The sequence below is a fragment of the Callithrix jacchus genome, chromosome 4 (assembly GCF_049354715.1).
Source record: "Callithrix jacchus isolate 240 chromosome 4, calJac240_pri, whole genome shotgun sequence".
In the NCBI taxonomy this organism is placed as follows: Eukaryota; Metazoa; Chordata; class Mammalia; order Primates; family Cebidae; genus Callithrix; species Callithrix jacchus.
Genome location: NC_133505.1, coordinates 137,513,077 through 137,528,062, shown reverse-complemented (window position 1 = coordinate 137,528,062; position 14,986 = coordinate 137,513,077). Strand labels below are relative to the sequence as shown.

At 40.1% G+C, this 14,986-nt stretch overlaps 1 protein-coding gene across 50 annotated transcripts in view; it reads left to right on the top strand.

Annotated features, from left to right (window-relative positions):
- Window positions 1-14,986, top strand: part of EPB41L2 (erythrocyte membrane protein band 4.1 like 2) — a 225,724-nt gene that overhangs the window by 199,130 nt on the left and 11,608 nt on the right. For 48 of the 50 annotated variants that reach the window (XR_013534545.1, XR_013534544.1, XR_013534542.1 and 45 more), the window contains 3 exons: window positions 54-152; window positions 2,234-2,314; window positions 7,134-7,246. Coding sequence is in view for 47 of the 50 variants with exons in the window: in XM_035296716.3 (XP_035152607.1) it covers window positions 54-152; window positions 2,234-2,314; window positions 7,134-7,241 (288 nt within the window). In the remaining 3 variants the exon portion in view is untranslated. The remainder of the gene's footprint in view (window positions 1-53; window positions 153-2,233; window positions 2,315-7,133; window positions 7,247-14,986) is intronic. The other 2 variants (XM_008995068.4, XM_008995067.4) reach the window with 1 other exon arrangement.

The window sequence follows — 14,986 nt, the reverse complement described above, 5'->3', positions numbered from 1 at the left end:
CAACATAATGGAAGTTAAGCATTACTTTGTATTTTTCCCCCAACTATCCAAAGATTGATGGCGGGGCTGGTGGTGATTCAGGCACGTTACTGACTGCACAAACCATCACATCTGAGTCCGTGTCAACAACGACAACCACACACATCACCAAGGTAAAGCAATGCAGGGGATCATAGGGAGAGGATGGTGCATTACAGACAGAATCTTTTCCGAATTCTTTCTCTGTTCCTGTACACGCTTCCAAGTAAGATACAGACAGTGCCAGTGGAATAAAAATGCCTTCGTTTAAAGCATCCAAGAAATTAGGCTCCACTGACAAATGCATTCAAACCAAATTGCACTTTTGTAAAGTACAAGGGGGTAAAAATATGTTATGAATAACTGTATGTAAGATAGCTATAAAAGCATAGTTTAATAAAACTTATAATTTATAAAAACAAACTTATGTTTCTACTTTTATTAAGCCAGACCTCCTGACTAAAGCAAGTAAATGAAGGCCATCATTCAAAATTTTCAGCAAGTTGTTCAAAAAATACAGAATTTTCCTCTTTTTTTTTTTTTTGAGACAGAATTTCACTCTTGTTACCCAGGCTGGAGTGCAATGGCGCGATCTCGGCTAACCGCAACCTCTGCCTCCTGGGTTCAGGCAATTCTCCTGCCTCAGCCTCCTGAGTAGCTGGGATTACAAGGCGCGTGCCACCATGCCCAGCTAATTTTTTGTATTTTTAGTAGAGACGGGGTTTCACCATGTTGACCAGAATGGTCTCAATCTCTTGACCTCATGATCCACCCGCCTTGGCCTCCAAAAGTGCTGGGATTACAGGCTTGAGAGAATTTTCCTCATTTATTTAAGATTGCTAGTATGCTGATTTGGGGTATGGCATTCCTTCCTCTCTCACCAATATTCTCTAAATGTTTAGCACTGGGTAACCAGTGGTCCCTGGATCAACAGCATCAGCTTCTCCTGGAGCATCATTAGAAGTATAAATAACAAGGCCCCACTCCAGCCCTCCTGAAACCCTGGAAGTGTCTTCAGAAGCTTCCACGTTATTCTGATGCATGCTGAAGTCATCAGATTTCCAACTCCAGCCTTATTTTCCACTATTTCCTTCTGCTTCTATTTTTACTTTGGATTAGTATCTAAAGGTCTTAAAGGTATCCTTTGTGCCCTTTCCAACCCATGTTTCAACAACAGTTTACAAAACAGCAAAATTTTAAAATGCCACATAAATGCAAGATACTGTTGGTGTTCATTTTAAAGCATATGCAGTTGTTAAACTTAGTGATAAGTCTTGTTTCTTACAGTAAAATGCCGTCACTTGTGACTGAGAGTGTGCATTTATCCAAGTTGTAAAGGTGGGATGTGTGCTTTCCCAGGATGGTGTGGAATTTGCTTATTGACTCTTTAGAAGGTCACAGCCGGATGATCTCCTCAGCCTCATCCAATGTGCCCAGGCACTCTCAGCTTGCAGGGAGCCCATAACCCTGTGAGGCATTTTGTTTGAGATCGCCTTCCTCTAGGCACCTCCACAGCCTTTGTCCAGCTATGCGCCATGTCCCCATGCATGACTACTTCTGCAGGGTGTCATCAAACATTTAACAAAAATCTCACCCATCTTCCATATCTTAAACAAAAGCAAATCCTTTTTAAAATTATTGCACTGAATGAAATGAACAAAATCAGCTCAGAATCTGTCAGTCAAAACCATCAAATCATACAGAAGTCTTCTGTGATGGGGAAAAAATATATCTATCACACCAAACAATTTCTCAAACCGAAAACAGATACCTAAATTTTTACAGTTTCTTGCAATTCTGCAAATAACTGATTTCTCCCTACTCTACTCTCCTTTTTAAAAATTGGCCAACTAGTAGTAAAGAAACTTGGGAAATTATAACAGAATGCCCTAAAGGAGCTACTTGGATTCAGTGTCTGTCCTATCTTAATCAAGTGAGATTAAGATGGGACAGATGCCATCTTGAATATTGATAAATTACTTTTAAGGTTGCTCTCAGTTGAGGAGTACTTGTGGATACCGTAACTTTAGTAATAGGATTCTCTATTAAGCGTAAAAATAAAGCACAGAGTGCCTCTAGAATATCAGCCTTCCGCTGCTTAGTGTATGTAGCCTTATGATGATCAGCAGGTCTGGGTGAACTCCACCTCTGTTTGCTCTGTGTAAACATGCTTTAGTGATTGCTGTTTTTTCCTCTTCTTCTTTATGACCTTTAGACTGTAAAAGGTGGAATTTCTGAAACAAGAATTGAGAAACGCATTGTGATTACAGGAGATGCAGATATTGATCACGACCAGGTAAATAAGTTCGAGTTCCAGAAATGACCATGTTTGTTTTCTAAGTTTCGCATTTGTCATCATGTCGCATATCTGTGTAAACCTCTTCTTCCAGCACCTCCTGGATGAAGTCCACCTCCTAAGCAGGCCATAAAGACGCAGCCTGGATACGAGCTTCCCTGCCTCTGAATCAGCATAAAACACAGATTTCTCTTTATTTCCCACTCGCTTTACATTCACTTTTGGGTCAGAGTAATTTGGATGATTTCGAAAAACCAGATTCATGTGTGCCTAGTTTAACAGCAAGTGATCAAATATTTAAAAATGAATGGCAGTGTAATGTACCGGCTTCCAAAGAATGAAGAAAGCCTCTAAGCTTGACCTGTGCCTACTTTGAGGAACTTTTCAAGTATATTTATGGCATTAGAAAAGTTGAGCCATTTACTACCAAGTGTTTTCTGTACATAAGATAGCTACAAAAGCATAAATAATTTAATAAAATTATTTATTAAATTGCTGTTATTTGGGGAGGGGAGGTAATACAAGGTTTCTTACAAAGTGAAAATTTACATTGATTCTGACAATTTTTTAAAAGAATCATGCTTCCATTCTAATGTTAATTTTGGCAGCATGCATGGCTTCGAGCAGGTGATGAATGGGACTGCTGGAGACTTTGAGAGCAGTTTTAATTTTAGACTGCAGTCCCAAGTGATGCTGAGAATTTTTTTTTCCAGTGATTTTAACTCAGCTTTAAAGGAGACCAAGCTGTTTTCTTTGTATAACAACTTGAAGAGAAGGAAAAGAAATACTCAATTGACCATCTCAGCTGGGGAGTAGGAGCTAATGATAGTTACATAGCCTGGACATAATACCGAGCTCAGGAAAGAGAATTTTAGAGAACAGAATTTCTCATTTGAGAAAGGCTTCCCATGTGTGATTAGAGATAAATGGATTTTTTCATGCCTAAGAAGAAAATTACTCCTAATTTTTTTTATCTTTGTAAGCATGATTTGACTTACATATACATAATGTACTTTAAAATTTTTCTTAAGCATTATTAGAGGCTAAAAGGTTGCCTTGACTCTGGATTTTGACATAGGACTGGAGATTCCTAGGAGAGGATTAGTACACTTGTCTGTTTACCACGGGAAAATGAATGACCTATGTGGGAAAATGAATGACCTATGCGGAAAACAAGCTTCCAGCTTTCCAGAGGGGACTTATTCTATTGTCCACTGGAACAGTCTTGAGAGTCCCCTGACCTCAAGTTGGAGCAAACCTGCTTCTTACTCTCTCTCTGGGACTCTTCTCAATAAGCACTCATTGAATTCCTAGAATATGTGAGGCACAGCCCACATTCTTTGGCATGGTGGAAAGTGCAAACTAGCGTCTCTAGAGTCTTCTCCTAGCCATTGTTTTTTCTTCCCCTTTCCCCACTGAACTAGGCCTTTTGCATACTTTAAAATGCCACCTTTCCAGCAGTATTATACTCAGGTTTCACTTATGTATATTCTTTTGCCTTTTATAACAAATGGCAAAATAGTTTTGTTATAAAAGGCAAAAGAATATTTTGGCCTGTTTCACCCAAAAATTCAAATCGAGGTAGTACTGCTTCTAAAAGGCAAATATTAAAAACGCAATCTGAAATACAACTACCAAAATAACACATAACACCTAACTCTTAAAAAAAATCCTGATGACCTTGCAGCCTTAGTGCTGTTGTGTAAATGAAGGGATGTTTCAGCCCTTTCTAAAACTGAGGTCAGATATCTAAATGAAGAGAACAGAAATTTTGCCTTTGTATGTTTGTGAGATAGCATAAACTTTTTTTGGTAGGGGGAGACAGAGTCTCCCTCTGTTCCCTAGGCTGGAGTGCAATAGCATGATCTCGGCTTACTGCAACCTCCGCCTCCCAGCTTCAAGTGATTCTCCTGCCTCAGCCTCCTGAGTAGCTGGGACTATAGGCACATGCCACCACACTCAGTTAATTTTTGTGTTTTTAGTCGAGGTGGGGTTTCACCGTGTTGGCCAGGCTGGTCTCAAACTCGTGATCTCAGGTGATCCACCCACCTCGGCCTCCCAAAGTGCCTGGGATTACAGGCGTGAGCTACCGTACCTGTCCAACATTTTTGAGGAAATGTAATTGTGGCTTTTGGTATGCTTGTCAGCAGAAGCTGTTGTGGGTTCACTTTCTCCTTAAAGCCTGTAATGAGATGACAGAGCTACTTAAAATTAAATGATGAAATTGCTTTCCTGTCAAAATTTAATGTTGATCATGTAGCGACCTTCGTAACATGGACCTCATTTTCAGTTCCTTGCCTACGTTAAAAGGAATCTTAAAATGGAAGCACACTTTCACTGGACCAGACAGAAGAAAAGAAGTATTTTTTGTTGGCAAATCAAAGAGGCATGCTTCTACAGAAACTTGCTTTGCAGATTCTTCACCCTGTGCTGGTCATGACACTTTCAGTTCCATACCAGGGAGGGATAAACTACACTGCAGTTGCTCTTCAGAGCGTATTTCTTTCTAAGAAGTAATTTCTCAATTTGGCAGTAAGATATGATAGTTTTTTCATAATCCTTATTATTGCCATAATAAATTAACATTTTACAGTATTTAATTTAGTATGCTGATGTTATAGAATGAAAGGAGTTATAACAAACTAATTTTGAATATATTTCAAGATGACTATAGCGGTTTTTGCTTTTCCCAAACTTTCTGTTAATTAGAGTGTATTTTACACGTGTTGCCTTCCCTTGGGTGTCATCTACATTTTCTCTTTAACAATTGCCCTGATTTACTGTAGGCAGATTACTGTAAAGTATTTGATCATTTATCTATAGATACGTTTGGCTCTCACCAGAGCTTGTCCTTGTCTTTGGCTATTCCCAGGGTGGACTGCACAAACCAACATGTAGTAAAGGGTTTGGATCATTCTATTCTTCTTCCTTGTGAACACACACACACACACACACACACACACACACACACAGTAGAACTGCACCCCTGTGCTTCCTCTCCCTTCCCTATTTCCATTCCAATCAACACACTGAAGAGCTTCTCTGACCTTCCCTGAAACCAGCTACCTGCTCCTACTCCTGCTTCACACTAGCCCTCAGCCATTCACTCTCCCCACTTGACAAACACTTCTGCTACTGCCAAGGTTGGAGGCTGGTTCTGTGTCTCATTTCTGTCTCATCCCGACTCAGGTGGCTCATCAGTTTGTTCCCTGGTGGAAATTTAAGCACCCTTAAGTGTCTTCCAGGTTTCTTTGCAAAAAATTTTTGGTATAAAAATGATGTCTAATTTTTTTTTGGTATCTTTACCTTTTTTTTTTTTTTATGAAATGAGGCTTAGAGTTCTGCTCAGTAACCTTTCAGCTGACAGAAACTACCATGCAAACAAGAACTGCAGTTGTCCCTTTAGGCAGCTGACAGCAAAGAAAAGAATTGCACGGCTTTTCTTCAAATGCATAGTTTCTTTATGAGATATGGTAATCTCTGTCCTGGCAAAATTTTCTCTTTGTTTTAGAATTGTTTCCTATACTTATATTTTTTTTTTTTAAAGACGAAGTCTCACTCTGTTGCCCAGGCTGGAGTGCAGTGGTACAATCTCGGCTCACTGCAGCCTCTGCTTCCCGGGTTCAAGCAATTTTACTGCCTGAGTCACCCAAGTAGCTGGGATTACAGGTGTGTGCCAAGCATGCCTGGCTGATTTTGTGTTTTTAATAGAGACTGGGTTTCACCATGTTGGCCAGGCTGGTTTCAAACTCCTGACCTCAGGTGATCTGCCTGCCTCAGTGTCCCAGAGTGCTGGGATTATAGGCATAAGCCACTGCACCCGGCCTTTACAATTATTTCCTGGACTTTGAGTATTGTTCTCTGGTTGTTTTCTTCCCAAAACTTCTTTAAAAACAAAATGAGCAATAATTAAGAAAGACATTTTCCTCCTCTGAAAAATAGGATTTTTCCATTGTGCCACAACACTTTTACACAGTTTACTTTCTGATGAAACCCAGAGAAACTCTGCTTTCTTACCACTTGGTCCAAGGAAGGGGCCGTGAACCACTGGAGTCAGCCCTGTGGGTCCTTCCTGCTCCTGTCCTGCTTCTCACAGGCTGGATGGCCTTGAGAAAGACCCATTGATCTTTTAGCCTGCAGTTTCGTCAACTGTCAAATAGGGCCCTGTATTTTATAACCTGAAGATGAGTCAGTCTCTGTTTTTTAGCTTTACTAATTGTATATTTGTTGCTACTGCTCTTTAGTTTTGTGCCCTAGAGGTTTATAGACATCTTTTCTGCAGTCTTTTAGTTCAGCAAACATTTTAGTTCAAACAATTACTGACAGCCTAAGAGAACAAAGATGAGCGAGGCTTGGTCCTGTGCCTTGCAGTTTCAGGCAATTGGGTGATGGCTACTATCACCTGAATGTCTAGGTCAGGCACTATGCTGCTGCTTTCCATCATTACCTCAACAGAAAACCTTAAAATCATCTTTACAACTCAGCATTGGTCTCGGGTTACAGGTAAGAGTGCTAAGCTCCAAAGACTATTTTCTCCAAATCTCACAGTGAGTATAATAAGCCTGGGATTCAAAGCCAACATGTTTCTTCCACGTGTCATTATTTGAAAGTGGACTAGAGGATTGGGAAATGTAGGGAATGAGAAGCAATCTATAAAATGACAATGAGCCCATTTCAAATCTTGCTGCTGCTTCAAATAAAGAAGTGAGTGCCTCTTGGCTTGAGGTTGGGTCCCAGGTGATCACCATGCATGTATTTTGCCATCATAAGGTGGAGACTGTTCCAAGCTCACAGCTGTTCTCTGTCCTGATCTTGGCAGGCACTGGCTCAGGCGATCAGGGAAGCCAGAGAGCAGCACCCTGACATGTCGGTCACAAGAGTGGTGGTACACAAAGAAACAGAGTTGGCGGAGGAAGGGGAGGAGTAAGTAAGGTAGGAGAGCCCTCATTGTCTGTGGCCTTTCTCGTGACTGCTCTGTACTCCTGAACCTGTGAAGGAATGTGAAATGAAAGTTCCTCTCGGAGTCTCCTTCCTGTTTGACTTTCTAGACTGTTGTCATCTCCAAGTGCATCTGCTCAGGTACATATGATCTCTGTCAACCGATGGTCATGTGGTGTCATAACTCCGGTTTATAGAGGGGCTTCTAATGATTGACATTCATATATTGCTTTACTGTTTATAAGTTACATTAGTTAATGTTCACAATGACCCTTTCAGGAAGGTGCTGTTACCTTCTTTGGATGAGAGATTTTTATTGTAGGAGGGATAAGAGGGAGATGAGTTGAATCCACCCATCTCTACTAAAAATACAAAAATTTGATGGGCATGTTGGTGCATGCCTGTAATCCCATACTTGGGAGCCTGAGGCAGGAGAATCACTTCAACCTGGAAGGCGGACATTGCAGTGAGCCAATATTGCGCCACTGAACTCTAGCCTGGATAACAGAGTAAGTGAGACTCCGTCTCAGAAAACAAAAAGATACATCAGAGAATGAACCAGAAGGGAAAAGATTTCTTTGACTACATAAAAATGGAAATAAATACTATAGTTAAGCTAATAAAAACAAAAGCAAAGGGTAAATGATTAAGTTTAATGTGCTTGGCAGAGAAAGGAATAATATCCTGAATATATATTAAGAACTTACTGTGTCATTAAGAAAATTTAAACACTTTTGTAGAAAAATGGGCAGCGAATTAAATGAGTAAACATGTGCAAATTAAAAACAGTAAACAAAAAATCTCTAACCTCACTATTACTTAAATCAATACAAATTAAAAATTCAGTGGACAAATTTTCACCTGTAAATTTGGCAAAACTTATGTTTTTAGTAGTGTTGGGGAGGGTGCAGGAAATATACTCGTATACTACTGTGTAAATTAACAATATTGTATGGAGGACAATTTGGAGCAAATATATCTCAAAAAAATCTACACTAAACATGTCTACCATTAAACTACTTATAAGAATTTATCTTAAATAATCAGAAATATATCTAAATATACACCTACAATGGTATTTATCATATTTTAATACTTATGTGTGTATAAATTTTTATTTGCTAGTATTAATAAAAGGTGAAAGATTTACACAATCTGAAGAGAATTGTGTAAATGGTAGATGTGTCTCCATCCCCCTGCGTCCCCTCCCACCCCACCACCAACAGTGTTCTTTTTCTTCATTCTTGGCTCTTCCTGTTACATACAAATTTTACAATCAGATTGCTGGTTTCTAAGATTAAATCCTGAAGAGAAACCAGAGTATTATATTTGCTAATACTAGCAAAAAAAAAAAAAAAAAGAAATAATCTAAATGGTCAGGAGTCTCCTTTTTGCCGGGTTGGTGAATATGAACTTATGTGTAACTGTGATGATATTTCCCATTTCCTTCATTAATATCTTTTCATATGGTTTTCGGCCATTTATGTTTTCTCTTCTGTGAAAATATAGATGGCCAAAAAATTCAAAGCCTTAAATGCTTGTTTACTTCTCTTGCATGCTTTTGCTGTCATTCTTTCTTTCATTGGTAACTGATTCTTGATAGTCTCTACATGCTGATCCTTTGTCTTTTTTTTGGAGACGGAGTCTTCCTCTGTCACCAGGCTGGAGTGCAGTGGTGTGTTCTTGGCTCACTGCAACCTCCGCCTCCCAGGTTCAAGTGATTATCCTGCCTCAGTGTCCTGAGTAGCTGGGACTACAGGTTTGCACGATCATGCCCAGCTAATTTTTTGTATTTTTAGTAGAGGCAAGGTTTCACCATGTTAGCCAGGATGATCTCAATCTCCTGACTTTGTGATCTGCCCGCCTCGGCCTCCCAAAGTGCTGTAATTGTAGGTGTGAGCCACTGCGTCTGGCCCTTCTTTGTCAGTTTTATGTGTTGCAAATATCTTCAGGTTAGTGGTTTGTGTTTCATTATTAAAATAGTTGAATATAGTTAATATTGTTGAGTTTATCAAGCTTTTCCTTTATGACTTATGTTCTTTCCATACTCTTAGGTGATAAAAATATTTTTAGGTAGAAATTTTAACATTGTTTTTCATATATTCTTGATCCATCTGAAATCATTTTTTCTAAATGATGAGAAGCAGTGGTTTATTTCCTACGTAAGTAGCTGGCATTCTTTCCTCCTCTCATCTGCAGCATCGTATATCAAGTTTCTTACATGTATGGGTGTTTCTGACACTTTCTATTGGTTCATGTGTCTATCCCTGCTCTAGTGCCATAATTACTTTAGCTTTATAATAGGTCTTGGTATATGGGAGGTGTGTTTCCATCCCCCTGTGACCCTTGCCCCACCACCAATAGTGTTCTTTTTCTTCATTATTGGCTCTTCCTATTACGTAGAAATTTTAGAATCAGATTGTTGGGTTCTAAGATTAAATCCTGCTGTACTTTAGCATTGTGTCTACTCTGTAGTTCAATACGAGGAGAATTACATCTTTTTAATATTGCCTTCTTTTCCATGAACATAAAAGGTCTCTATTTGTATATATCTTCTTTAATGTCTTTCATTAAAATTATATAGTTTTTTAATCAGAGGAGGTCTTAAAAATCTTGTCTAACTATTGCTAGCATAAAGATATACAGTTGACTTTTTTATATTAATCTTATATCTAGCAACCTGACTCTTCATATCTTAGATACTATTTTAAACACAGGGCATATAATGGACCCATAAGCAGAAATCATTAACAATGTTTATAAAAATAAAACATCCAGTGACCTGAGTAAATGCACTGTACTGTATGTGGATATTGATCTTTTAATCTTTGAGATGTATTTTCCTAATGATTTTATTTATTTTTTATTTCTTTGAGACAGAGTTTCACTCTGTCTCTCAAGCTGGAGTATGGTGGCACGTTCTCGGCTCACTTCAACCTCTGCCTTCAAGATTCAAGCAATTCTCCCTGCCTCAGCTTCCCAAGTAGCTAGGATTACAGGTGCCTGCCACCACACCTGGCTTATTTTTGTATTTTTTAGTAGAGACAGGGTTTTGTCATGTTGAGCAGGCTGGTCTTGAACTTCTGACCTCAAGTGATCTGCCTGCCTCAGCCTCCCAAAGTGCTGTGTTTATAGGCATGAACCACTGTGCCCAGCCCCCTCATGGTTTTATTATTATTTTTTTTGAGACAGATTCTCTGTTGCCGAGGCTGGAGTGCAGTGGTGCGATCTTGACCTACTGCAACCTCCACCTTCCGGATTCAAGCAGTTCTCCTGCTTCAGCCTCTTGAGTAGCTGGGACTAAAAGCGCCTGCCACCACGCCTGGTTCCTAATGGTTTTAAATACGGAAGGCTGAAAGGATTCTTTCTTAGGAGTCAGAAAACTGAAGGCTGTGTTTTCATCTTGCCAGATATTAGGCAAGTCAGTGAATTATATGATCTACCTTTTAACTCATAGGGCTTATTCTAAGGAAATAATAAGATAATGAATGAGAGAATGAGAAAAGTGAGCATTATAAAACAGGGTAATAGCACAGGGTATTTTTTCTCTCTAAATTTTATGAATCAGTCACTTCTTAATCAGGAGTGCTAGACAAAACTTGGTGACACTCTAAGCATTACCAGTAACTCCACTGGTAATGGAGGCATTTTAATAAGTTTTTAAATGAATTAGTTATATCACTTATTCCTAGCACCTTATATTCATTTTTACAGTAGACACACAGACACACAGCTTTTGAAGTTTGCCCATCTCAGAGGCTTTTATCAGAAGCATCGTTAAACAGATTTAGGAAGTTAAAGTATAAACTTACATATAAGGTGAATAAACTAGATAAATTTGGAAAGATTGATTCATGCATTTAAAAAATATTTAATGGGCGCCCAAAAGTGCTAGGGTAGGGCTAGGTACCGAGGATTCCGTGATGGACGAAGCCAACACGGTCACCTTCCTTGGCGGAGAAGATGTGTTCCAGTAAGGGAGGTGTGAATATTAACAAATGAACAAAATGTAAATGCGATAAGCCCTCTAAAGGAAATAAAATGCTATGAGAGAGTAGACTAGGAGACTGGAACTATCATACATTTAACCAATTACTTGAGAAACAAAGTTTGAGTTTGAAATCTGAAGGACGACTAGGAATGACCTCAGTGTCTCAAAGTCATTTTGGCATCTCCACCCCCCACTGGCTGCAGCTCACTCTTAAAAATTTTCCTTTGCTGGTGACTGTCAGATCTGGGAAGAGTGTGTTTTCACTGTTTCAGCTACTGTCTGGCTGCCCTGCCAGGATCCCACAGAGGCAGCAGGTGGGCCAAGGCAAAGAGCAGGATCAGGACAATATCTGAATGTCAAAAAAGCAGGGGAGTTCTCTGCAATGTATCTGCTCCATCTCCCTTTTTCAGGCACATAAAGCTCTCCTCCTGACCTGATCTCTGCCTTTAGAGTAGTTCTGAGCTTTTGATCAAGTGTTGAAAGTGGGGGGGGGGGGGCAAACAGAAAGATGGTAAAAGAATAACCTGCAGAGGACGAACCTCCCAAGTCCACCTTTCTCAGCAGGTGGTGGCCAGCTGTGAGGCAGAAAGGAGCTAAATGCAAACTCTGTTAAAAAGAAAACACACTTTAGATGAGGACTTCACTAAATCTTTGTAACTTTTTTATGTCCTTTCAAGGACTGCTCCCTCCTGTCAGCTTAGCTCAAATGCATATTTATGAGCCTTCATATGGATGAAAAATATTGCTGACCTTATTACCACTGCAGTCGTATTCCCAAAGAGTCCCGATCAGGAGGGAGAAGGGTTCCAGGCCTGGTGGTGGTATCTGTGTGGTCTCAGAAAGAATGAGCCACAGGAGAGGGAGCTCTCCCAACCCAGACTTCACAGGTGCCTCTCTGACTCTTAGAGTAATCATTGATGTAGGGTAAAAAAGTGAACAAAGCCTCCTGTTCATCCAAAAGCAGTGAGAACCCGAAGGATGAAATGACAGAGGAGTGGCTACTCATCCTTTCACTCATTTGTTCACTTATTTGTTCATTGCATAAATACATGTGGAACACTCATGGGTATCGTCTACTGTTTTGCTAAATATCAAATAAAATAAGGTCAGCACTTCAGACAATAATCAGTGATAGCAGAAGAATTTCAAGTTTTGTGACATACTCTGAACCTCATGTGATGGGAACAAGAACGAGAGACCTCTAAACCAGAATAGGGCTTCAGAAATGTTTCACTTAAGCTTCATGCTGAGTAGGAGGTAGCTCTATGAAAAGGGAGTAAAGGGGGCCATTCCAGGCAGGATTGGGAGCATTGAACTGACACTCCAAGAATAGCGCACAATCATATGTAGCTGGACTGTGGGATACTTCTTAGGAGAGTGACGGAGATGCAGGAGGAAGGAGGCAGAGGCCCGATACCAAGGAATCTTCTAAGCCAAGCTGAGGAGGCTGAACTATCCTGAAAGTGATAGGGTGCTCCTCCTGTATTTGAGAGATGGTGAGGCAACTTACCTTCTCTGACATGTTGACTGTTGACATGAGGCTGTGGAAGTTAGTGCATTGGGAAGATGGAGGCAGAGGAGAATCACACATTATATTTAGGTTTTTGGCCTAGACAAGGAGTTGTTGTTGGCGCGTATAATTTGAATCATGCAATACATGAGTTTTGTCTTTTGCATGTCATGGCCATATTACTATGGTCAGTTTTCTCTGCTTGGCTACCTTAAAGCAAAGGTGTATTTTTTGTTCTGTGGTACTGCTGGAGAGACCCAACTTTCATATGAATTCTGGAGGAAGCTTCGAAGTGAATCTGTGAGGCCCCATCTTATTCACACACCCATGACATGATTAATTGGAAGTTTCCCAGATTGTCTGCATGTTAAGAGGGAGCACAGGATAGCAGATTTGCTGGGCTCGAATCTACTTCTTAGTTGTATGACGTTGGCAGATTTCATCCCTTTGTCCAGAGCTGTCCTCTGTAAACTGGGGATGATGATAGAAACAGAAAAGCTTTTTCCCAAGGCAGGTTGTTAAGAACTTTCTATAACTTACAGGGTCAGCCATGAACCCTTTTTGCTCCTAAGAATCCAATGAAAATGAAAATTTTCTACCCCAGAGATACTGAGTTTGAGATGCATATGATATGCAGAGGTGGCAAATTTGGAAGCACAAGAGTATTGAGAGTGCAACAGGCTTCTGAGCAGGAGAGAGGTTTGTGAGTCCCCTGAATGTGTCGTGTACTAATGGAGCCTGTGGTTTGAGCTATGTTATCTAGGGCTGGCTCAGAGTTGAGGTCTGGGGAACGGAGGCCATAAAGAAGGAGGAGCCAGGAGGCAGAAAGAAAACAGGGAAAAGAGGGAAGTGACACAGCTGCAAAGCAAGATAACTTCAAGAAGGAGAGAGGAACCAAGTATTAAATATGGCAGAAAAACCAAATGAGTGTGGTTTTGGGAATTGGTGAACAGAGGTCAACCTGGAGGCTTTGTCAGAGCTGTTTCAGTCTGGTAGTAGGGAGAGAGCCCTGTAACAGGTTGGAAACAGAGAGATTCTACGTGGAGAGTGTTTTAAGTCGAAAACCCAATAACAGTACCTTTTGCTTTTCCATCAGCTCTTCCTGGCTTCATCTGAGAAGATGGAGAACATTAGGTGTCATGGAACTATTGGAGCTAGTGCTGTGATTATTAAAAGCAGGGTCACTTTACCATTCTCAGGAACCTCTTAGACCCTGCTTCCCACCGTTTAACCTGCAATGAATACCTCTAAATTAGTCATATTGCTTTTAACACTGTTGGTGGATGCATGAATGCCACTTTCTAAACAACACAGTCTTGTGTTTGCTTCAAAGTCAGGGTGATGTGCACGGTTTCAAAACAGGAACTCAGAAGCCAAGCAGGAAATTAACATGACCTGCCTAGCTGACTTGATGAGAGAAAAGAACCTGTTGGCTGAACTGAGCTCTAGCTAATCATGAGCCACTCATTTACATGTGGGCCCTGATGAATGTCACCCCTGACCTTCAACGAGAACAAACCTATTGATTTCCAGATGACTATTTTAGTTCTGCAGGCATATCAAGTGTGTTGCATTTTTATTTTATTTGCCTAGTTGTGCTAGTCTCACACCTAAAATTAGCATCTTATTACTGCGTCATTTTCAATATAGATTAATCACACCTCACATGAGGACTGATTTTTCTGCATAGAAATAAAAAGCCAGTTTTGGTTTAGTGAGTTTGAGGCACAGCCAGTTTTCACTCTGAAATGCTGGGGAATGTTTTAATTTAAGGTTGCTAAATCTTCCAGGTTGTTATCAATGAGTCAGTTATAATTTATTTGAACTCCCCCACACAAGACGTGCTGGGTGCCCCTGCTCTAGTGCAAACATTAAGGTCAGGCAGTATCACTAATTCCCCAAGGCTTGCTCTTGGATAACCATTACTGACTATGATTTTTTCAAATGAAACTATCTTTACTGCTTTTTTTTCTGGTAATAAAAGAGAGGTTATAACTTTTTTAAAGGGAGAGACAGTAGAAAATGTAAGTGACCCGTAAGTCCCATGCTCCCAGAGATAGACAATCTCTTCCCAGTGTGTAGGGTGTACTCATAAATATACACACATATAGACACTCACATACACACTCATCCCTCTATCTATATAGGCTAATATTGTGATTCTGTTATATGTCTTGCTTTTTCCTCCACTTAATAGTACATTATAGTTATTGGTCCTTGTTACCTCATCATT